This window comes from Carcharodon carcharias, chromosome 22 (assembly GCF_017639515.1).
Source record: "Carcharodon carcharias isolate sCarCar2 chromosome 22, sCarCar2.pri, whole genome shotgun sequence".
NCBI classification, from domain to species: Eukaryota; Metazoa; Chordata; class Chondrichthyes; order Lamniformes; family Lamnidae; genus Carcharodon; species Carcharodon carcharias.
The window spans coordinates 46,018,420-46,042,833 of NC_054488.1; the positions used below are offsets into that span (position 1 = coordinate 46,018,420).

General features: G+C 41.3%; 1 protein-coding gene across 9 annotated transcripts in view; it reads left to right on the plus strand.

Annotated features, from left to right (window-relative positions):
* The window catches only part of LOC121293608 (archaemetzincin-2), a 138,957-nt gene that overhangs the window by 40,987 nt on the left and 73,556 nt on the right, over positions 1-24,414 (plus strand). For 5 of the 9 annotated variants that reach the window (XR_005946569.1, XR_005946570.1, XM_041216710.1 and 2 more), the window contains exon 7: positions 7,032-7,206. Coding sequence is in view for 7 of the 9 variants with exons in the window: in XM_041216710.1 (XP_041072644.1) it covers positions 7,032-7,169 (138 nt within the window). In the remaining 2 variants the exon portion in view is untranslated. Of the gene's footprint in view, positions 1-7,031; positions 7,207-13,533; positions 13,551-13,605; positions 13,673-24,414 lie in introns of those variants that run through there. The other 4 variants (XM_041216716.1, XM_041216709.1, XM_041216715.1 and 1 more) reach the window with 2 other exon arrangements.

Genomic DNA, 24,414 nt, shown 5'->3' on the forward strand with positions numbered 1-24,414 from the left:
ACTTTTCTTTCCATCATTGGTATCTTGTTTTGGGTCATTGGGATTATGGAGAGTTTTATTGAAGATAGGTTTTATATATCATAGGTGGTGTAACAAAAGTAGAAAGTTAATTGACTTAACCATTGAAGAACGAACTTTGTAACAAAGGAAAAAATATTCAAGAAGAAAAATTAATGTAGTTGATAATACTGTTTGTGTTTAGTACAGTCATAAAACATTGCCCAAATAGTTACAAATCTGTTTTAATATTCTCTGATTTACCTTTATAATGTCTCAAGTTTAGTATTTTCTCTTGCTGAACGATTAAGAACTGGTCATGTAGCCTATGTGGAGACAAATACTGACAATTCTGATCAATGGTCATCTGAACCTGAAGTGTTAATGCTGTTTGTCTCCGCAGATGCTGTCTGACCTGAGTATTTTCAGCATTTTTGTATTTATTTCGGATTTTCAGCGTCCGCAATATTTTAAATTTTTTTACTGAAAACAATATTTTTTATGAGCAATTAAGATGCATTTGCAAATGGTGATCATTACTAATATAGTATCATATATGCAAGGTGAGCAGTGTAGAATGTGATAGCACTTGAATCACCAGCCCTTGGGGCAAGGCATCATGAAACAAATGATTAGGTTGTCTCTTTATTTGTTCTCTTCCCCTCTCATCGTCTGCCCACTGGCAAAGAAAACACAGCCAAAATCAACTTCTTAAATGCTTTTTAACTTCCTGTTGAAAAAGAACTCTGAATTACCTAATAAAAATGCCAAGTGAATAAGAGATCATTTCCATGATTAAGTCTTGTGAGGCGTTGAATAAGTGAAACAGTTGTGTTTTGTCAGCTGATTTATTGCAGTGCATCTAAGTGATCAGGAGAGGATTTTTCTGAGAACCTTAACTTTGTTTACTCAGAATTGGTGGAATAAAATTTAATGAACCTAGTTTACAATAAGTCAACTTAGAAAACCAGTAAATGCTGACTACTCAAAAATACCCCTGAGTTATATTGGATATGTAGTTGGAAAAGGGCTTATCATTTTCAATATGTGGAATAAACTTTCTGAACATACAAAGATATGAATTAGGAGCAGGAGTAGTCCACTTGGTCCCTTGAGCCTGTTCCGCCATTCAATAAGATCATGGCTGATATGATTGTAATATCAACTCCACATTCCGACCTCCCCCGATAACCTTTCTTATCAAGACTCTATCTACCCTCTGCCTTAAAAATATTCAAAGACTATGCTTCCACTATCTTTTGAGGAAGAGGGGTCCAAGGACTCATGACCCTCAAGGAAAACATTTCTCATCTTAAATGGACAACCCCTTATTTTTAAACAGTAATCACTAGTTCTAAATTCTCCCACTAGAGAAAACATCCTTGTCATATATCTATCCTGTTAAGACCACTCAGGATCTTATGTTTCAATCAAGTCGCCTTTTAGCCTTCTAAGCTCCAGAGGGTACAAGCCTAGCCTGTCCAACCTTTCCTCATAAGACAACCTGCCCAATCCTGGTAGTAGTTTAGTAAACCTTCTCTGAACTGCTTCGAATGCATTTACATCCGTAAATAAGGAGACCAATGGTGTACATGGTACTCCAGATGTGATTTCTCCAATGCCCTGTATAACTGAAGCGTAACCTCCCTACTTTTGTAATCAATTCCCCTCACAATAAATAATAACATTCTCTTAGCTTTCCTAATTACTTACTATACCTTTGTACTAACTTTTTACAATTCATTCCCTAGGACACTCAGATCCCACTGCATCTCAGAGCTTTGCAATCTCTCAACATTTAGATAATATGCTTTTTTTATTCTTCCTGCTGAAATGGACAATTTCACGTTATACTCCATTTTCCAGATCTTTGCCCATTCACTTAATCTATCTGTATCCCTTTCTAGCCTCCCTATGTCCTCCTCACAACTTACTTTCCTACATCTCTTTGTGTCATAACCAAATTTAGCAACCATAGCTTTGGTCCCTTCCTCCAAGTCATTTATATAAATTGTAAAATGTTGAGGCCTCAGCACTGATCCCTGTGGCTTGTTACATCTTGCCAACCAGAAAATGACCCATGTAGGCCTACTCTCTGTTTCCTGTTAGCTAGCTAAGCTAGCCAGTGCTCAAGAATAGTGGAGACAGAAAACATAGAATGATTTAAGAAACAATACTACAAGAGGAAGAGGAAGAATTAGAATCTCTGTGGATAGATGATTTTATGGACCGAATGGCCATGCTAATCTATGATTATCTTGTGTAGCAAAAATTGCACTTATAATCCTGAATTCAGTCACATGTATTGCAGAGGGTAGAAAAAGTCCATGAAACTTGTGGGGATCAAGCCACATCAAAATGTTTTAATGTCACTAACAGATTTATATTGATATCTGGAACAATTTGGCTGGGTAAGAAGAGTTATGTGAAGTTATGCTATTAAGCTATGCTGTGAATAACCCTCCAGTTTTTTTTTTAAATAACCGCATCAAAAAGAGACTCACACCTTGGATTTAAGCGGTGTTAATTAGTTCGTGGCTAGATCATAATGCTCTTGAGTTGCTGGATTCACCACGCTGACTTAGAACGCATTAAGGTGGCCATGCTTAACTGCACAGAATTGATATGTGGATGCCTCCATGTATAACCCCAAACTGCCCAAAACTCTGCTCTCTAATGACTTTGTAAAGTGCTAATATTGACTAATCAAACTTCCTTTGTCCGTGGGCCCTAAGAAGTGAGTCCCTGGGTTCAGCAGAAGGAGCCTTTGAAGTGGTTCTCCAGCTCACCTTTTGTTGTGTTTGAAGACATGTGGCACCCTACGCACAGTGTTGTCTGATCCACAGCATATAGGCCATATTAATGCTCCCACAAAGTGCTCACTTCTGAAACCATTAAGGATCATTCCAAGGCTGTTTTCAGCCATTTGCCAAACAGTTCCTAAATTGGCAGAGCTGCCAAATGGAATTTTTTTGCTTTATTTGTTTATGAGGTGTTCAGGTCAGCATTTATTGCCCATCACTAATTGGCCTTGGGAAGGTAGTTGTGAGCCATCACCTTGAAGCACTGCAGTCACTTGGTTTTGGTACACCCACTGTACTGTTAGGAAGGGAATTCCAAGATGCTGACTCAATGATGAAGGAAAGGGAGATGTTTCCAAGTCAGCACAGTGAGAACTCTGAGGTGCTGGTGCTTCCATGAGTCTGCTAGCATTGTCTTTTAGATGGTAGAAATTGTAATTTTGGTAAGTGCTGTTGAAAAAGCCTTGGTGAGTTACTGCAGTGCTTCTTGTCGTGGTTGCACACTGCAGCCACAGTGTTCTGGTGCTGGAGGGAGTGAATGTTTAAGGTGGTAGAATGGTGCCAATCAAGTAGCCTGTTTTGTCCTGTACAGTGTCTGGTTTCTTGAGTGCTGTTGGAGCAGCAGTCATCCAAACAACTGGAGAGCATTCCAGCTCACTTCTGATTTGTGGATAGCGGTAAAGCTGCAGAATGCTCAGCCTCTGACCATACTGTAGCCGCAGTATTTATGTGCCGGATACATTTCTAGGCAACAGCAACCCCTGCATGTGCGCGCGCGCGCACACACACACACACACACACACACACACACACACACACACACACACACACACACACACACACACACACCATTGCATGTGGGCATGGACTGCTTCATTATCTAAGGAGTTGCAGATGGAACTGAATACTACAATCATTTGCGAACATCCCATTTCTGACCTTATGAAGAATTTTGATGAAGCAACTGAAGATGATCGGATGGAATATTGCCCGAGGAACTCCTGCAATGATGTCCTTGGTCTGAGATGATTGGCCTCCAACAACCATAAACATCTTTTTTTATGCTGGCTATTGGCGTATATTCCTCTCCATTCCAATTGAGTTCAGATTTGCTCGGTCTCTTTGATGCCACACTCTTGATATGAAGGGCAGTCAGTCTCATCTCACCTTCTGAAATTTAGCTCTGTTCTCAATGTCGGACTAAGGCTGAATGAGGTCTGGAGCTGAGTGGCTGAGTGGTCCTGGTGAAATGCAATCTGAGCATCCGTGAGCAGGTTATTGATAATTGCTGTTGATAGCCTCTAGTTGCTTCCTGCGTCATCTGCACTGCATACCTTACTGAAAAGGGCAATCGTGAGTGGCCTGTGGGTTTTTTAAAATATTCATTCATGGGGTGTAGGCATCGCTGGCTAGGCCATTTATTGTCAAAACTTAAGTGCCCTTGAGACGGTGGTGGTGAGGTATACCCACAGTGCTGTTAGGGAGGGAGTCCCAGGATTTTGACCCAGCGACAGTGAAGGAATGGCGATATATTCCCAAGTCAGGATAGTCTGTGGCTTGGAGAGGAACTTCCAGATGGTAGTGTTCCCATGTGTCTGCTGCCCTTGTCCTTCTAGATGGCAGTGGCAGTTGGTTCATAAGGCGCTGTCTAAGGAGCCTTGGTGAGTTCCAGCAGTGCATCATGTAGATGGTACACACTGTAGCCACTGCGTGTCAGTGGAGGAGGGAAGGCTGCTGCTGCGCATCAGTGGTGGAGGGAGTGAATGTTTGTGGACGGGGTGCCAGTAAAGTGGGCTGCTTTGTCCTGAATGGTGTCAAGGCTTCTTGAGTGTTGTGGGAGCTGCACTCATCCAGGCAAATGGAGAGTATTCCATCACACTCCTGACTTCTACCTTGTAGATGGTGGGCAGGCTTTGGGGAGTCAGGAGGTGAGTTCCTTGCTGCAGAATTCCCAAACTCTGACCTGCTCTTGTAGCTACAATATTTATGTGGCTAACCCAGTTCAGTTTCTGTTTTAATGGTAACCCCCCAGGATGTTAAAAGTGGGGGATTCAGCAATGGTAACACTATTGAATGTCAAGGGGCGATGATTAAATTCTCTCTTGTTGGAGATGATCATTGCCTGGCACTTAACATGATGCAAATGTTGCTTAGTGTGTGCTGGAACTGGTGTTATCATGATGAAATTCAGCACTACCAACTGATTTGATGATCAATTGGTGAACGTGGACCACTCGGGCCTATCAACTATTTATCAAAGAATATGCAATTTTTTGCATGACTGGCCCATACTAGCGTTATTTAATGCGTCAAGCAATAACTTGCAAGTGTAGTTCTTTTGACTTGCTTCTCCTTAGGTTGAGTTTAGGAAAGTACAGGATGCATTTTTGGAGGCGTGTTTTGAGTGCTTAAAATCAGGAAGGACACGGCACTTGCTGACCAGACATGGGGGGTATGGTTGCAGTGTCTCTTGGTCTGCAACATAACCATGAGGTGGATCAGAGCATACGGAGGGACAAACTTTAGGCCAGGGATTCCAAACTGTAGGTTGTGACCTCCACGGAGATGCACTCCCTCCCCTGAGGCAGCAGTGGTGACTGTGCGGAGGAGACACTGGCGGGTCAGCCCTGGACCACTCACCCCTTGCTGCCCCACAGTAAAGGGGTGGACAGGAAGCCCAAAGCTCCCTTTAACTTTAGAAAGCACTTTGAGTACCAAGGGGACCCAGGATCTTTATGTGCTGATTGGCACAAGCAGAGGTGGCCAAGTGTAATTTGGCCACTGACTGCAGGGAAAACCAGGAGGTCGTGGCTGAGCCAAGAAGTTGAGTGGCTGCGTCAAACTTTACTGTTTTTGCTCCTGTCTGCCTGTTGAACAGCGAAGGTTGATTAGAATATAAAATGCATTACCGCAAGAAGCTATTGATATTTAAGAAGAATTTAGATGTGGACTTGATAAGTACTGAAGGGAGTGAGCAAAAAATGTGGTGGCTGTGGCTTGATTGGTGATGAGGGGTGTTGGGGAATTGGATTTGAGTAACTAGGTCTAATGTAGTATCAACACAAGCAGGCTGTACTTAATTGACTTAGCTACTGTAATTGTGATATTCACAGTGCTGTTCTGCCTCTTAGGCTGTATTCTTTGCAATTTGTGAAGCTGGAACAATTTTGGAGAAATCAAGTAAAATCGGCATATGTACAGCTAATGTGAAAGGGGCAGCATGTGTTGATAAACTTGGAGCAAGTCAGTGATCATAGGTTCAACTGTTGTTATCGATTCCGTGAGATAGCCAATCGAAGTTCATAACACGTGTCAGAAACAAAAAAAAAGTTTTAAAAATAATATGATATGAACTGAGATTAAAAGTAGGGTATAGTTCCCATTTGTTTTCAGGTGAATAAATTACATATCAGAGTATTCTGAAACACAAGACATTAAAACATATTGTAATAGTTTGTAACACGCTTTGGTGTTTATTACTTAAGGTTCTGAAGCTTGTACCCAGGACTGGTGATCTGATGGTGATGGAAACGGGGCTGATTACTGTGTGTGAGGGGAGAGGGCCTGCTTATTGTGTAGGAGGGGGCGGAGGGTTGGAAGGGGGGAAAGAGAGAGACTGATTACTGTATGGGGGCAGAGGGGCTGATTTGTGTGTGGGGAATGTTAGGCTAGAGCTGCTGATTACTGCGTGTGTGGGGCGATGGGGGTGAGGAGAGGGGCTTCACTTTGTCTTCTGCGCTGGGGAATATGGAGCACTTGGCTGACACCTATACAAGTACATAAAATAACGTTTTTACAAAGTACTTTAAAATACAGGTTTTCATATTTATATGATGTATTGTTGATCTATATTATGTGCATGCTAGGTACGTGATTTCCTTAGAACTCATCAGGCCATTTGTGGTATATAAAGAATAGATTGATCAAAAAAATGACCTGCACTGTTCATGTGCTATACTAAATGATCTTTAGGATTGATTCCATGATCTGGGGCTTCCTGCATCCTTTACAGGAACCGTATCTTGGGGAAATGAATGGTTAGAAAAAACACAAATTGTGTACCCGCAGTTTCAGAATTGTACTTCCTGCTGACAGCTCCAGATATTGGAATGAGCCACATTGTTTTAATATCAAGTCACGGACAGGCCTGCAATTGATGTTATTGATTCGTTTGGATCTAACTGTTCAAAAGTACTTATCTTAGTACTCAGTCTCTGCTGTTTTATATTTCAGGCCTTATTGAGGTGGATTGAAGAAGATTCTGATCCTGAATTTTTAGTTAGAGCTATGCTGGTATCTCGCAAACCTATGGAAGCATTCAAAGAATGGAAAGAACGGTTGCTGCAGTGTCTGCACCTTTTGGAGGAGTGAATTTTAATAAATGTGAATCTCTGAAGACAATGGTCAGGTGTGAGAATCTTTCAAATTATTTAAAAATTGTTCATTATGCATGCTGTTGTGCAAGATCCATAAGTCCTTTACAATGCAATTAGATGCTGAATAACTACATAATCTTGAATAAGTAGCTCATGATGTTATAAACCTGTGGTATTTTATGGTTTGTTACTGGAATTTTCAGGATATTTAGTACCTTTTTAAATAATGAGGTGAAGACATTATTAACATAAAGTTGTTGAAAATATGCTATGGATTATCATATTGCTGCTTAGAAAAGTAAGTCATGCTTACCATAAGAATAAAGCCTTGCTTCACTAAGGGGAACTTTTGTGGTGTTGTGCACTGATCATTCATGTGCACAACTGATGCTGAAGGGTTGAAAAATCTCAGGAACCGGCCTCGCATTTACTTAATGCGTTGATCTCAGGCTGGTTTGTTATAATAGGGCTGTGTTGTTGCCAATCAAAATTATTGGTGGTAGTGGAACATGGAATCAATTTAAGGCAGAAATCATGTTGGCAAGTTAAAAGTATTTAGACCCTCACTTTCTGCGTTTTCACCGTATGTTTCCTTAATGGTCTGTTGACTGGAAGAGAAGGATTATTTTAGCTTTTTGGATTTGTTCATTTAACTTGCTGCATTTCATTTCATTTGCATCAGTCTTGACATGTGAGTTGGTACCTCAGTTTGAAAAGTGAACCTATTGCATAGAAATTGGGCCATTTGGTGTCTGTTTTCTCATGTGCTAAGTGGCCTTCTAAGCCTCCAGAATGGTGGACAAGAGGTATACGTACGAAAAAGAAATATGTTAGCTACACCTTAAGCAAGCTTTAGGTCTTTTGCATATTCAAATAAAGATCCTAATGTCCGCTTGAGGACCTTGCTACAGGATTGGTTTTCCCCACGACAATGTCATTGTAGGCTGCGGTCAGGAAAACCAACCCTACAGAATGCCTGCAAACAAACATAAAGTCAATTAAATCAGAATGTGGAACCAACAAGAGCACCGAGTGTTCCTCCTGGCTCACATTAGATCATCTCCTCTGATCACAGTTGTTTCTGGCCTGCTCAGCTACGGCCAGAATTGGATGATCCTGAATTTCTTATGTTTTAAGAGTATATATCTGAATGTGAAATTTATCTTGGAATTTTCACAGTTAATTTTTGAGAGATTTTTTTCATGAGCTTTGGTTGCAACATTTTCTGCTGCTACAATTATAATTTTGGTGGCGGACGTTGTAATGATTATTTCTATATTATTTGGAAGATGAAGAAGATGAATTGAGAGATGCAGGTTAGGATCAGAATATCAGTACCATCCTTACCCATGAAACTGTCTAGACTTTTTTTCCCAGAAATATGGTTTATTCATAATTGGTAAAATTACATTCCTTAACTGTTCAAAGTGGGCATTACCGAAAGTACAGTACTGTTCAAGTTCTTTTCCAATAGTTCAAGTTCTCTCCATACAGCATACAGCATACGGCATTTGCTGATGCCTCAACACACTTGATATTTACCATATACATTCCTTGATAAAGATCCTTCCCCTGTGAAACCACACCTTGTTAGAAACACACTTCAGAATTTTGGAGGATAACCATCTTTCCTTGCTCCACTTCACTAGGGAGGCACTGTCAGTCATTGCCAAGGTCACCATAGCCCTGAGCATTTGTATGCCTGGCTCATTCCAAGCTGCCCCAGGGGATTTAAGAAATACTCGTCAAATTATTCTTTACACGTGTGTCAAGCAGGCGACTAATGTATTGTTCATCAGTTCAGCAATTGCATCATGCGGACATATGAGTTAGGAGCAAGAGTAGGCCATTCGACCTTTCCAGCCTACTCTGCCATTCAATAAGATCATGGCTGATCTGACTGTAACTTCCCGCCTACCTCAGATATCCTTTCATCCCCTTATCAAGAATCTATCTACTTTTGCCTAGAAAACATTCAAATACTCTGTTTCTTAAAAGGCAGTGGAAGCAGAGTTCCAAAGCCTCACTCCCTCAGAGAGAAAAAAATTTCCTCTCATCTGTCTTAAATGGGCAACCTCTTATTTTTAAACAGTGACCCCTATTTCTAGATTCTCCCACAAGAGGAAACATCTTTTCCACATCCACACTCTCAAGATGCCTCAGGATCTTAAAGGTTTCAATCAAGTCACCTCTTAGTCTGCTGAACTCCAGTGGGTACAAGCCTAACTTGTCCAACCTTTCCTCATAAGATAACCCGGTTATTCCTGGTATTAGTTTAGTAAATCTTTTCTGTACTACTTATGATGCATTTACATCCTTCCTTAAATAAGGATCCACATCCTTCCTTAAATAAAGGGAACAGTACTATACACAGTACTCCAGATGTGGTCTCACCAGTGTCCTGTACAACTGATGTGTAACTGCCCTATTTTTATATTCAATTTCCCTCGCAATAAGCAATAACATTCGATTAGCTTTCCTAATTATTTGTTGCACTTGTATAGTAGCCTATTGTGATTCATGCACAAGGACATCAAGATCCCTCTGAATCTCAGAGCCCTGCAATCTCTCTCCATTTAGATATTATGCTTATTTTTTATTCTTCCTGACAAAATGGACAATTTCACATTTTCCCACATTACACTCGATTTGCCAGATCTTAGCCCACTCACTTAACTTATCTATATCCCCTTCTGAGAAGCAGAATATGAGAGGTGGGGTTCCACAAAGATCAATGCCAGGACCACAGTTGTTCTCAACATATATTACTGATTTAGACCTTGGAATCAAAAACACAATTTCTAAATTTTAGGATAACACCAAATTGAGGAGCATTGTCAATACTTAGAAGGGCTGCAACAGATTACAAGGAGGCATTAATAAACTTGAAGAATGTGCACGTATTTGGGAAATGAATTTCAATGTGGATGCGTATGAGGTATTACATTTTGGGAAAGGAAATAATGAGGTCCAGTTACTTGGAAAATCTGAATCTAAATGGGGTAGAAGAACAAAGGGATCTGGGAATACAAATACACCAATCACTGAAAGTCCTCTTCACAATTTACTTTCCTACTTCCTACTTGTCATCAGCAAATTTAGCAACCATACCTTCAGTCCCTTCATCCAAGTCATTTATATAAATTGTAAAAAGTTGAGATCCCAGCACCGATCCCTGTGGCACACCACTCATTACATCCCGCCAACCAGAAAAAGATCCATTTATGGCTACCCTCTGTTTCCTGTTAGCTAGCCAATCTTTGCACTTTCTATTTGGGACACTGACAGTAGTATAAAGGAATGGTGCAATTTTATTTCTGTTGGTTGGATTTCTTAAAACCCAGAGCATTATTTAAATGGCTATGAAATCCTGATTGCTTCTCCATTGAGCCATTTTTTATTGAGGTGACCTTGCAAATAGCTCCACTGCATTAAAAAGAGGCCAGAAGACTATTGAGCAGCTTTCTTTGTGTCTTTTTTTTAAGAATTAGATAAAACATGTCCAGGCAATTATAAACCAGCCAGCTTAACATGGGCTACAGGGAAAATAGTGGAGTAAAGGAGAAAATTTTAAAAAATAGGAATAGTCAGCAGGATTTCAAAAGAGAAAGTATTACTTGACCATTCTCATTGAATTCTTTGAAGAGGTTACAAGGAAAGTAGACAAGGGCGTGTAGTTGATATAAAAATCAGGTAATATATCTAGATTTCCAAAGGCCTTTGATGAGGTATCACATAATAGACTAACGAATAAGATCAGAGCATGCAGAATCAAGGGAAAAGTAGGAAAATAGAAATCCAGCTGGCTGCAAGGCAGAAACCAGAGCATGAGGGTAAAGGGTAGCTATTCAGAGAACCAGAAGATGAGAGGTGGAGTTCAACAAGGATCAGTGCCAGGACCACTGTTGTTCTCAATATATATTACCGATTTAGATCTTGGAATCAAAAACACAATTTCTAAATTTTAGGATAACACCAAATTGAGGAACCTAGTCAGTACTGAGAAGTGTTATGATCCCAGCTGATGTTACTACTGGACATGCCTGATCCCAGGTTGAAACCTGGCTTGATAGATTCTAACTTTTATTTTTTGTTTAGATACATGGAGAGTGGCTATTGAACAGCTGGAGTCAGCTGATGAACTTTTAACAAAAGAATAAAACATTTATTAAACAAGAAAAGATGATCTGTATTACATTACTCCTTCACCCACAACTATACCTTTACAGATATATACTGATTTGCAGGGATAACACAAGTTACACAAGCTGTCTTATACTCTAATGTTCACAGTAAGTACACAGTCCACATAAACCAATTAGCAAACTGCTGTCAGGCACACCACACTCTGAAACCAAGTGACAGATGCTACTCCAAACAGATACTTTTAATCTCTCATCAGCTCCCACCAGTTGCTTGTCACACCATGAACCAACCAGCCTCACGGAATCGAAGGGTCATGAGGACTCGAAACGTCAACTCTTTTCTTCTCCGCCGATGCTGCCAGACCTGCTGAGTTTTTCCAGGTAATTCTGTTTTGTTTTTGTTTTGGATTTCCAGCATCCGCAGTTTTTTTGTTTTTATCAGTCTCACGGAACTCCTTTCACATGAGGGTTTCCAATCTCCACTCTCCAGGAACTCACTTTGGAATTTTCTCTCAAACCGGCGCTTTCTTTCAGACGCTTTATGCAAGTGTCCATCTCCTTTCAATGTTCCTCTCTCCAGGTCACCACATGCATTCAAGCTTTCTTCTGCCCACTCTTTCTCACTGACTTAGCCGTCAATGATACACCACTGCTTCACATGCCCATAGCAAAAAGTTACAGACCTTCAGCTGTCTTTTTGGACCTCCTGGCCACTCACTTTAAATCTGCTTCCAGCAGCTTTTTTTCCTTTAGGCTTGAGACTTGGAGCCTTCCTCTGCTCCTCACTCTTAACTTCACTTAACAGGACTTTTTGAGTGTGTGTGTGTGTGTGTGTGTGTACGTACGTACGTGTACGCAGTGTCTTCTACTCTTGTGTTGCTTTAACTTCTCTTCAGGAGTCATCGCACTTATTAGAAATGCAGGTATACCAACAGAGCTTTAGACCTGCTGTCTCCACTCAAAAATCCCAGGTTTCACCTTTTAACCCACAAATAGACAAAAATGTAATTTAACCTTAAAGATATACTTTATTCTTAACACCCAGATACACACATAATTTACTTGAACTATCCCCCTTTCCTAACAGAAGGGCTGCAACAGATTACAAGAAGGCATTAATAAACTTGCAGAATGTGCATATATTTGGGAAATTAAGTTCAATGTGGATGAGTATGAGGTATTACATTTTGGTATGAGAAATATTCAGGCCATGTTACTTGGAAAATCTGAATCTAAATAGGGTAGAAGAACAAAAGGATCTGGGATACAAATACACCAATCACTAAAAGTGGTTAATAAGGCCATTAAAAAAGCAAACCAAGCACTCGGGTTTATTTCTAGAGGAATAAAATTAAAAATTAGAGAAGTCATGATAAATTTATATGGAACCTCGGATAGTCCATACTGTACTGTTCTGAATGCCATATTGTAGAAAGAATATAGGGCACTGGAAAGGATGCATGAAAGATTTGCAAGGATAATACCAAAAATGAAAGGTTATACTCATCAGTAAAGGATGATTAGTCTGCGTTTCTTTTCTTTTGAAAAGAGAAAGCTGAAGTGAACTAATCGAGCTGTTTAAAATTATGAAAGCTTTTAATAGAGTACACACAGAGAAAATGTTACCATTTGTAGGGAAGAGCAAACCTAAAGGCCATCAATATAAGATAATCACCCAACAATCAAATTATGGAATTCAGATGAAACTGCTTGAGCCAGGGATTGATAAGAGTTTGGAACTAGCTTTTCCAGGGAGTAATTGAGGGTGATAGTATAGATGTATTTAATGGGAAGCTAGGAAAGCTTATGAGGAAGGAGGGAATAGAGGATTATGCTGCTAAGTTCGATAAAGAAGGGTAAGAGGAAACGCAAGTGAACAATAAGGCCATGCAAACTGACTGCTGTATATTATATGTAATTCTATGTGGCTGCCCGATTCTTCTTGATTTCTGGCTCATTTCCCTTCATTTGAATAATGGGTGGAAGCCAATGTCATGTTACCATGAGAGCCAGAGGTTCACCCAGCCCTGCTGCAGCCATGTTCCTGCTCTTGGGCCAAGTGTGGAAGCAGACCTTTGCCAGCAGTCAGATCAGTAAAGCCTGCCTTATGATTCCCTAAGTCTGATACTGCACTATGTTGAACTGGAAGTCAAGATCTTGTAGCTATATTCTGAACTTTTATGAGATATATTGCAACTGTGGTATTTGTTGCAGGAATCCATTAGAGTTGCGGAATGCTCCATAGTGGAGTGTGGTTCTGATAATCGATCATTCACAATTTCACAGATGTAGATGTTGCTGAAGCTCGGAATGGAATGTTTTTTGTAGATCATGCCATGCCAGGACGTAATGGAGAAAATCTGAGAACATTCTAAATTCTGCCTTATTACTTTAAAGGTCAGTATTTATGCACCACTAACCCTCAGGAAGTTAAGTAGTTTTTTTTTTGAAAAGTATACTTTATTTATAAAATATCTGAAAGAACACTACAAAATTTCTAAATTGCAATCACAAAGAGTGCAATCAGATTCAACTTTTACACATGGATCATGAGGTGCTTCAATACAATCAATAAATATTACAATCACTTCAATATGGTCATTACAGACAGTCAGACAGTGCAATGGTATTGGAGTTATCAACATACATCATGTTGCACTCTGAGGTGCTTCAATACAATTATAATACAATTAGTATTCAATGCATACATTTATTGTGAGCCATACAGCCCGAGGGGTCTATACCTTTCCCAGCCTCTCGGTGCACTATGACAGAAAGGTCTTAGACAGCGAGCTTTCCCCATTGGTCCTAAAGCTTCCTCAAGCTTTAGTGTGTCTCTCAGCACGTAGTCCTGAACCTTGGAATGTGCCAGTCTGCAGCACTGGGTCGGGTACAACTCTTTGCACTGGAAGACCAACAAGTTTGGGGCAGACCAAAGAGCATCTTTCACCAAGTTGATGATCCTCCAGCTGCAGTTGATGTTTGTCTCGGTGTGTGTCCCTGGGAACAGCCTGTAGTCCTGTGTCACAGCACTGCTTGGGATGAGCCTTGACAAAAGTTAAGCAGGTGGGGTGAAGTTTAGGATTTGGCAAAAAAATTCTTTTGGGGAAGCAGAATTTAGTGGCTAAGTCATTTTAACTCATGGCATTACAGTGAATGTGACAGAATGTAGCAGTGAGATTCTTCAAGTTACAATCATGTTGACTGCAAAGTTTGGCACAAAATCCACATTTTATTTAAATTACCAGTTTCTTATTGCTTGACCTTTTTAAGTTAAAGAATTATAAACAACTTTGACAAACTTCTGCCCAATTGCATGAGATTTAAAATCTGACCAATCACGCTTACTGTTCTTGCTGTGTGTATTTAAGCTGTGCAGGTGTTTGCTTTCTAAGTAAGTATTTTTTTCAAGCATTTAAAAAGCAGATTCTTAAAATAGTAGCACATACTATTGGAGCAGATTACTTAGGGTTGAAAAGGATTTTTTTATGGGGAACACAGTAATGTTATGTATGTTGATGTAAAATTTAAGTGGTAATTTTGTGAAATATAGTTTAACCTATATGCATTTCTTTTCACTTAAACACATCTACCAAATGCAGTTTCAGATTCGATGTTCTACACAAAGTGGCATAGATAGTATAGCTGAAACACTGCTAAGTTAAGAGAACTATGCCTTTTCTTGGTATTTCATTGCTAATGCATTTTACAATATTATTGTGGAGTTCTAATTATTTTATTTACTCAATCTCCTGATGTGGGCATCACTGGCAAAGCCAGCACTGATCGCCATTACTAGTTATCCTTTAGATTGTGGTGATGAACTGCATTCTTGAGCTTCCATGGTCCATGTGGTGAAAGACCTCTGACGGTGATGTTAAGTAGGGAATTTCAGGATTTGACCCAGGGCGTTGAAGGAACAATGATTATATATTTAATTCAGGAAGGTGTGTAACTTGGAGGAGAACTTGATGTTCCCATGCACCTATCTACAGATTTTGGTGTTAGAGGTCACAGGTTTGCAAGGGACTGCTGAAGAAGTCTTGACAAGTTACAGCAGTGTATCTTTGTAGATAATACACACTGCAGTCAGTGTGCTGGTGGTGAAGGGAGTGAATGTTTACGGTGGTGAATGAATTGACAATCAAGTGGAATCCTTTGTCCGGGATGGTATCAAGTTTCTAGAGTGTTGTTGGACCTGCATCCAGGCATGTGAAGGTTATTCCATCACAATCCTGACTTGTGCTTTGAGTTGTTTGAAGAGCTTTGGAAGTCAGGCGATGAGTAACTTTTCTCTGGACACCCAGTCTCTGACCTGTCCTTGTAGCCGTTGTATTTATGTGGCTGGTCCAGTTAACTATCTGGGCAGTGGCGGCCTCCAAGGTGCTGATGGTGGAGGATTTGACAATGGTATGCAGATAGAGATCTCTTTTTTAAAATGGCCATTGTCTGATGGTGATTCTCTTCCTATCATATCTGCTTCTCTCAGCTGCATATTCCACATCTAAACTACTTTGATCATAATATGGTTCTTATCTTCAGGACTTCTTTCAAGCCTTTCACTATCTCTGTGCTGTAAGATTTTGTGTTAAACATCCAGTCTTGAATGAACTGCAGTTTCCTCCAGCCAAACATTGACAAAACAGAAACCATCATCTTTGGATCCTGCCACAAATTCAACCAACCAACCCACTGTATCCCTCTCCTAGCCAATGTCTCAGGTGGCAGATTGTTTGCAATCGTAGCATCCTAATTGTCCATGAAATGTGCTTCCCGAAGAACGTAAGAAATAGGACTAGGCCATTAGGCCTCTTGAATCTGCTTCACATTCATGGCTGATGTTTTATAACAGCTACACCCTTCTACACTATCCTCATTTCCCTTTATGTCCCTAGTATCCAAAAATCTGTCCTGATTTTAATATACTCTTTGAACATCCACAACTCTCTGTGGTAGACAATTGTAAAGATTCGCAACCCTTTGAGTGAAGAAATTTCTCTTCATCTCAGTCCTAAATGGCCAACCCCTTATTCTGACAATGTAACTCCTGATTCTGGAAAAAATCCTCCCCAGTATCTACTCTGTAAAGCCCCTTAAGCATTTTACGTGTTTTGGTGCGATCACCTCTCGTTCTTCTAAACTCTAAGGAACATAGGCCTTGCCTCCTCAATCTGACCTCATAGGACATTCCCTTCATCAGAGGGATCAGTGTCGTGAACCTTGGTTGCATTCCCTCTAAGACAAATATATTCCAGGAGACCAAAATAGGTACGCAGTACTCTAGCTGTGGAGGAAAAGAAAAAATAGAACTACTTGCATTTATATAGCATCTTTCACAGGATGTCCCAAAATGCTTTACAGCCAGTGAAGTACTTTTAAAGCGCCGTCACTGTTGTGATACAGGAAAAATGCCAACCAATTTGCACACAACAAGCTCCTACAAACAGTAGTGATAATGACCAGGTAATCTGTTTTTGTGATGTTGATTAAAGGATAAATATCAGACAGGGTGTGTCTCCATCGCTTGTCTTCATTTAAGTGCTATGGGATCTTTTATGCCCACTGGTGAGGGCAGAAAGGACCTAAGTTTAATATCTCGTACAAAAGATGGCGTCTGTGATAGTGCAGCATTCCCTTGGTCACCTTGATTTTTGTTCTCAAGTCCTAGAATGGGAATTGAACCCACAACCTTCGGATTCAGATGAGAGTTCTTCCAACTGAGCCATGGCAGAGACAAAGACTATAAACAATTATTCTAAAACTGCTCTACTCTTGTATTCCAATCCCTTTGTAATTAATACTAACATACCAGTTGCTTTTCTAATTTCTTACTGTACCTAAATATTAACTTGCTGTGAATTCTATACAAGGGCACCCAGACCCTTATGAATACCAACATTTTCCAGTTTCTCACCATTTAAAAAATATCCTTAATATTTTACCTATCAAAGTGGATAACCACATTTCTCCACATTATATTCATCTGCCACACTCTTACAATTCACTTAGCCTTCCTAAATCCATTTGTAGCCTCTTTGCTCCCTCACAGCTTCTTTCCCACCTAACATTGTATCATTAGCAAACTTGGATACATTACCCTCAATCCCCTCATAAAAGTCATTAATGTCAGATTGTAAGTAGCTGATGCCAATCGCTGATCCTTTTGGGTACCCCTGTAATTGCAGTCTGCCATCTGGAAATGACCCAGTGATTCCTCCTCTCTGCTTTCTGCTTGTTAACCAATCCTCATTCTGTGTTAATACATATTACTCCCAATCCCATTAGCCCCAATTTTATGAAGTAATCTCTTCTGTGTGACACGTTATTGAACACATTTTGAAAATCAAAATGCACTACATTTACTGGTTCCACTTTATCCACCCCATAGTTACATTCTCAGAATTACCAAATTTATTGAACATGGTTTCACTTAATAACTCCCTATTGATTTTGCCCAATCATCATTTTCAAAGTTAAAAGCAAAATACTGCAGATGCTTGAAATCTGAAACAAAAACACAAAATGCTGGAAAAACTCAGCAGATCTAACAGCATCTGTGGAGAGAAAAAAAAGTGTTAACGTTTCGAGTCCGTATGACCTTCTATGGAAGAAATGTCATACGGACTCAACGTTAACTCTATAATTTTCAAAGTGCCTTGTTAACACATCCCTAAGAATAGATTCTAGCATTTTCCCTACTAGTGATGTCAGGTTAACTGGCTTATTTTCTATCCTGTTTTCTATCCCCCCACCCTCCTTTCTGTACAAACCTATTGATGCTTTTGCAGTCATTTTATGTCTTTAGTTAGTTTATTCTCATCCTGTTTTCTCTTTACTTCAGTTTCTTTGTCATCCTTTGCTGAATTTTAAGATCCTTCCAGTCTTCAGGCCTATAAATATTTTTGGCAACATTGTAAACCCTCAAATCCTACTGCCTTAAAAGACAAGGAGAGCAGGCACACACAATACCAACACCTGGAAGTTCTCCATCCAAGCCATACACTGTCCCGATTTGGAAATATATCGCCGTTCCTTCATTGTCACTGGATCAAAATTCTAGAACTCCCTAGCTAACAGCACTAGATATACCTATGCCACAAGGTGTGCAGCAGTTCAAGAAGGCCGCTCACCACCACCACCTCGAGGACAATTAGGGATGTGAAATAAATGCTGGCCTTGCCAGTTACACTAAGCTCTCATGAATGAATAAAAATGTAGCCTCTTCCTTTCATACTATGTTTAACTTCTCTTGTTAGCAACAGTCGAACCATTTTTCCTGTGGGGTTTTATTCCTTAAGGGAATGCATAATTGTTGCAAATTATGGATTAATTCTTTAATTATTTCCCATTTCCTATCTACAATCACATCTATTAATCTAGTTTCCCAATCTACTTTGGCCAACTTGTCCTGTTCTTTGTCAAGATTTAAGACCCTAGTTTCTGATTTAACTAAAACCACTCTTAGACTCATTATAAAATTCTACTGCATTAGGATCATGTTCCCTGAGGCTCCTTTACTGCAAGGTTATTAATTTAGCCCTAGCTCATCACACAAAACTAAATTCAACATAGCTTGTACGCTAGTTTGTTCCTGGGCTGATCTAAAAAACTATCTTCAATCTGTTCCATGAACTTAACTTCCATGCTATTGCTACAAATTTGGTTTGCTCAATCTCTATGAACATTAAAATTCCCCATGATTATTGTATTACTCTTGTTGTATGCGCTTCTAATCTCCTGATTTATACTCTGCCTGACACTGTAACTATTAGGGAGCCTTTAGACTACATTGTTTTCTGCCCCTTGTGGTTTCTTAGCTTCACCCTAACTGATTCTACATATTCATTTTCCAAGCTAAGATCCTTTCTTTCAACTGTCTTTATCCCATCCTTTATTATAAGGGAACACCACCAACTTCACCATCTTTCCTATCCCCTCTAAGGGTCAAGTAATCTAGAATATTTAATTCCCAACCTTGGCCACTCTGCAAGTTTGTCTCCACTCTTAGATCAAACTTATTAATTTTATCTGTGTTATTAATTCATCTATTTTGTTTTGATTGATTGATTTATGTTTTCAAATATAGTGTCTTCAACTTTTTTTTCTATTTTTCCCTGCTGTCACCCTAATCATGAAATGCCCCATTACTTTTGCGAATATTTCTGTCTCTCCTGACCCACTCTGCTGAATTTTACCCAAATCACTACTACCCTAGCATCCATAGAAAAGTTATGGTGCAGAAAAAGGTCATTCAGCCCATCGTGTCTGCACCAGCCCAAAAAAGAGAAAAAAAGAAACTAGCTGCTCATTTTTAATTCTACTTTCCAGCACATGGTCCGTAGCCTTTCAGGTTACAGCACTTCAGGTGCAGATCCGGGTACCTTTTAAATGAGTTGAGCATTTCAGCCTCAGCCACCAATTTAGGCAGTGAATTCCAGATGCCCATCACCCTCTGGGTGAAAAAGTTTTCCTCATGCCCCCTCTAATCCTTCTACCCAACACCTTAAATCTATGCTCACTGGAAATTGATCCCTCAGCTAGGGTAAACAAGTCTTTCCTGTCTACCCTATTTAGGCCCCTCGTAATTTTGTACACCACAATTAGGTCACCCTTCAGCCTCCACTGTTCTAAGGAAAACAAGCCTAGCCTCTCCAACCTTTCCACATAGCGACAGTTTTCTAGCCCTGGCAAAACATTCTTGTAAATATCTTCTATACTCTCTCCAGAGTAAGTATGTCCTTCCTGCAATGAGGTAATCAGAACTGTGTACACAACTGTAATGTGGTGACCAGAACTGTACACAAAATTCCAGCAGGGATCTAACCAGCATTTTATACAGTTCCAGTATTACATTCCTGCTTTTGTATCCAATACCTCGTCCAATAAAGGAAAGCATTCCATATGTTTTCTTTACCACCTTATCCACCTATCCTGGCACCTTCAAGGACCTATGGACATGCACTTCAAGGTCTCTCACTTTCTCAACCCCTCTCAATATCCTCCTATTTATTGAGTATTCCCTTGCGTTGTTTGCCCTCCCCAGATGCATTACCTCACGCTTTTCTGGATTGAATTCCATTTGCCACCTTTCCGTCCACTCAACCAAACCATTGATGTCATTCTGGAGACAACAGCTACCCTCTTCACTGTCAACTACACGGCCATTTTTTGTGTCATCTGCAAATTTCCCAATTGTGCCTCCCACATCTAAGTCCAAATCATTAATACATATAACAAACAGCAAGGGCCCCAACACTTAGACCACTTTCCATTCGCAAAAGCATCCACTGACTATTACCCTTTCTTTCCTGTTGCTGAACCAGTTTTGGATCCAACTCGTCATCTTTCTCTGTAACAAAAACAGAATAACCTGGAAAAACTCAGCAGGTCTGGCAGCATCGGCGGAGAAGAAAAGAGTTGACGTTTCGAGTCCTCATGACCCTTCGACAGAACTTGGGTTCGAGTCCAAGAAAGAGTTGAAATATAAGCTGGTTTAAGGTGTGTGTGTGGGGGGCGGAGAGATAGAGAGAGGTGGGGGGGGTGGGTGTGGTTGTAGGGACAAACAAGCAGTGATAGAAGCAGATCATCAAAAGATGTCAACGACAATAGTACAATAGAACACATAAGTGTTAAAGTTAAAGTTGGTGATATTATCTAAACGAATGTGCTAATTAAGAATGGATGGTAGGGCACTCAAGGTATAGCTCTAGTGGGGGTTTTTTTAAAATTTTTTTTTAATAATGGAAATAGGTGGGAAAAGGAAAATCTTTATAATTTATTGGAAAAAAAAGGAAGGGGGAAACAGAAAGGGGGTGGGGATGGGGGAGGGAGCTCACGACCTAAAGTTGTTGAATTCGATATTCAGCCCGGAAGGCTGTAAAGTCCCTAGTCGGAAGATGAGGTGTTGTTCCTCCAGTTTGCGTTGGGCTTCACTGGAACAATGCAGCAAGCCAAGGACAGACATGTGGGCAAGAGAGCAGGGTGGAGTGTTAAAATGGCAAGTGACAGGGAGGTTTGGGTCATTCTTGCGGACAGACCGCAGGTGTTCTGCAAAGCGGTCGCCCAGTTTACGTTTGGTCTCTCCAATGTAGAGGAGACCACATTGGGAGCAACGAATACAGTAGACTAAGTTGGGGGAAATGCAAGTGAAATGCTGCTTCACTTGAAAGGAGTGTTTGGGTCCTTGGACGGTGAGGAGAGAGGAAGTGAAGGGGTTGCATCTTTTGCGTGGGCATGGGGTGGTGCCATAGGAGGGGGTTGAGGAGTAGAGGGTGATGGAGGAGTGGACCAGGGTGTCCCGGAGGGAGCGATCCCTACGGAATGCCGATAAGGGGGGTGAAGGGAAGATGTGTTTGGTGGTGGCATCATGCTGGAGTTGGCGGAAATGGCGGAGGATGATCCTTTGAATGCGGAGGCTGGTGGGGTGATAAGTGAGGACAAGGGGGACCCTATCATGTTTCTGGGAGGGAGGAGAAGGCGTGAGGGCAGATGCGCGGGAGATGGGCCGGACACGGTTGAGGGCCCTGTCAACGACCGTGGGTGGAAAACCTCGGTTAAGGAAGAAGGAGGACATGTCAGAGGAACTGTTTTTGAAGGTAGCATCATCGGAACAGATGCGACGGAGGCGAAGGAACTGAGAGAATGGGATGGAGTCCTTACAGGAAGCGGTGTGTGTGGAGCTGTAGTCGAGATAGCTGTGGGAGTCGGTGGGTTTGTAATGGATATTGGTGGACAGTCTATCACCAGAGATTGAGACAGAGAGGTCAAGGAAGGGAAGGGAAGTGTCAGAGATGGACCACGTGAAAATGATGGAGGGGTGGAGATTGGAAGCAAAATTAATAAATTTTTCCAAGTCCCGACGAGAGCATGAAGCGGCACCGAAGTAACCATCGATGTACCGGAGAAAGAGTTGTGGAAGGGGGCCGGAGTAGGACTGCAACAAGGAATGTTCCACATACCCCATAAAGAGACAGGCACAGCTATGTGGGCTACTACTGCCAGTCTGATTTTTCCAGTTTATATGTAGATTAAAATCATCCATAATTATTGTGTCCCCTTATCACAAGCACCAAATGTTTCTTCTTGTATCATTTGTCCTACATTGTGGTCACTGTTAGGGGGCCTGTAGACCACTCCAACTAGTGATTTATTTCCCCTGTTATTCCTCATCTCCACCCAAACCAATTATACACCCTGATCTCCAGATCCAAGGTTATCTCTAACCTTTGATTAACAGTGCTACCCCTCCATCTTTACCTAGCTTCCTATTCTTCTTGAACGTTGTATACCCTATAATATTCAAAACCCAATCCTTGTCATTCTGCAGCCAGATCTCTGTAACAGCCATCAGATCATATTTACTTCAACATGTGCTATCAATTCATTTGCTTTGTTATGAATGCTACGCGCATTCAGATACAGAGTCTTTAGTTTTACCTTTTTGATATCTTTGTAACATCTAGTCTTGACTGTTGGTGCATTCCTGGGTTTTTTCATTCTTTCCCTTCCTGCCATTTCTGACTCTCTTATTTCCCATATTACTATTTTGCTGTCCTGCTTTGACTGTACCCCATGATTTGCAATTTCTACCCAAGCTTGATCCCTCACCCCTCTTGTTTAGTTTAAAGCCCTCTCTAGTTTAAAGCCCTCTCTACTTCTCTAGTTACGCAGCTTGATAGAACACTGGTCCCAGCATGGTTCAGGTATAGACTGTCTCAATGGTACAGCCCCCACTTTCCCCAGTACTGATGTCAGTTTCCCACGAACCAGAATCTACTTCTTCCACACCAATCTTTGAGCCATGCATTCATCTCTCTAATCTTATTTGCCCTATGCCAATTCGCACGTGGCTCAGGTAATCCAGAGATTATTACCTTTTGAGGTTCTGCTTCTTAATTTGGTGCCTAACCCCTCCTACTCACTATGCAGAACCTCTTCTCTAGTTCTACCTATGTCGTTGGTACCTACATGGATCACAACAACTGGATCCTCCCCCTCCCATTGCAAGTTCCTCCCCAGCCCTGAGCAGATGTCCTGAACCCTGGCACTGGGCAGGCAACACAGCCACCAGGACTCTTGCCCTTAGCTGCAGAGAACAGTGTCAATCCCCCTCAATATACTGTCTACCAATTGCTCCCCTTGCTCGAATGGCTTCTTGTACCACAGTGCCATGGCCAGCCTGCTCATCCACCTTGCAGATCTCGCTTTCATCTACACAAGTTTTGAGCACCTCAAGCCTGTTTGACAGTTGCAAAGCCCGAGGCTCCTCCATTACTGTCTGCTCAGCCCCTTTACCAGCCTCCCTCATGGTCACATCCTCCTGTCCCTCACTGCTGGCCAAAACAGATGACCCTATTCTAAGAGGTGTGACCGCCTTCTGGAACAAAGTGATCACGTATTTCACCCCCTCCCTTATGTTGCAGTGTCTGTAGTTCGGCTTCCAGATCCTAATCCGGAATTCTAGCTGCAGACGTGTTTGTCCTGGACTGCCTTGGCATGCAAAAGCTTCCACATTTCACAGCTGCAGCATAACACCTGTCCTACCATTGTTACGTATGTTATTTAGTTAAATTAATTACTTATAATTCCTATGTGTACAATTTACTGTGCTTATTAAGTGCTAGTAACACCCACAAATAAAACTAGGGGGAGAATTTTCTCCCGGTCGGGTGGGCCAGTCAGGAGCGGGCATGGAGCCGATCGCCACCTGCCATTTTATGTGGGCGGGCCAATTAAGGAGGGGGCGAGTGGTGGCAGGACTGCAGTGTTTAAAGACCGCGCAGGCAGCCTTCCAAAGGCTGTCAGCCATGGCCAGCAGAAGGGCTCCTGAGAGCGCTGCTGGTGAGAAGGCCAGACAGGAGGGCAGGTTAGCCGGGCACTGTGCCCCGCGCTTCTCAGATGAGTGCCTTGCTGTGCTCCGCAGCACAGCCTGAAATCCTCATGCCAAGGGACAGGAGGAGGAGGCTCCCCCACATGACCAAGCGTGCCTGGGAGGAGGTGGCAGAGATTGTTAGCTTGCACAATGTGATGTTACGCACCTGGGTTCAGTGCCGCAAGCGCTTCAATGACCTCTTGCGATCGGGAAGGTTGAGTACT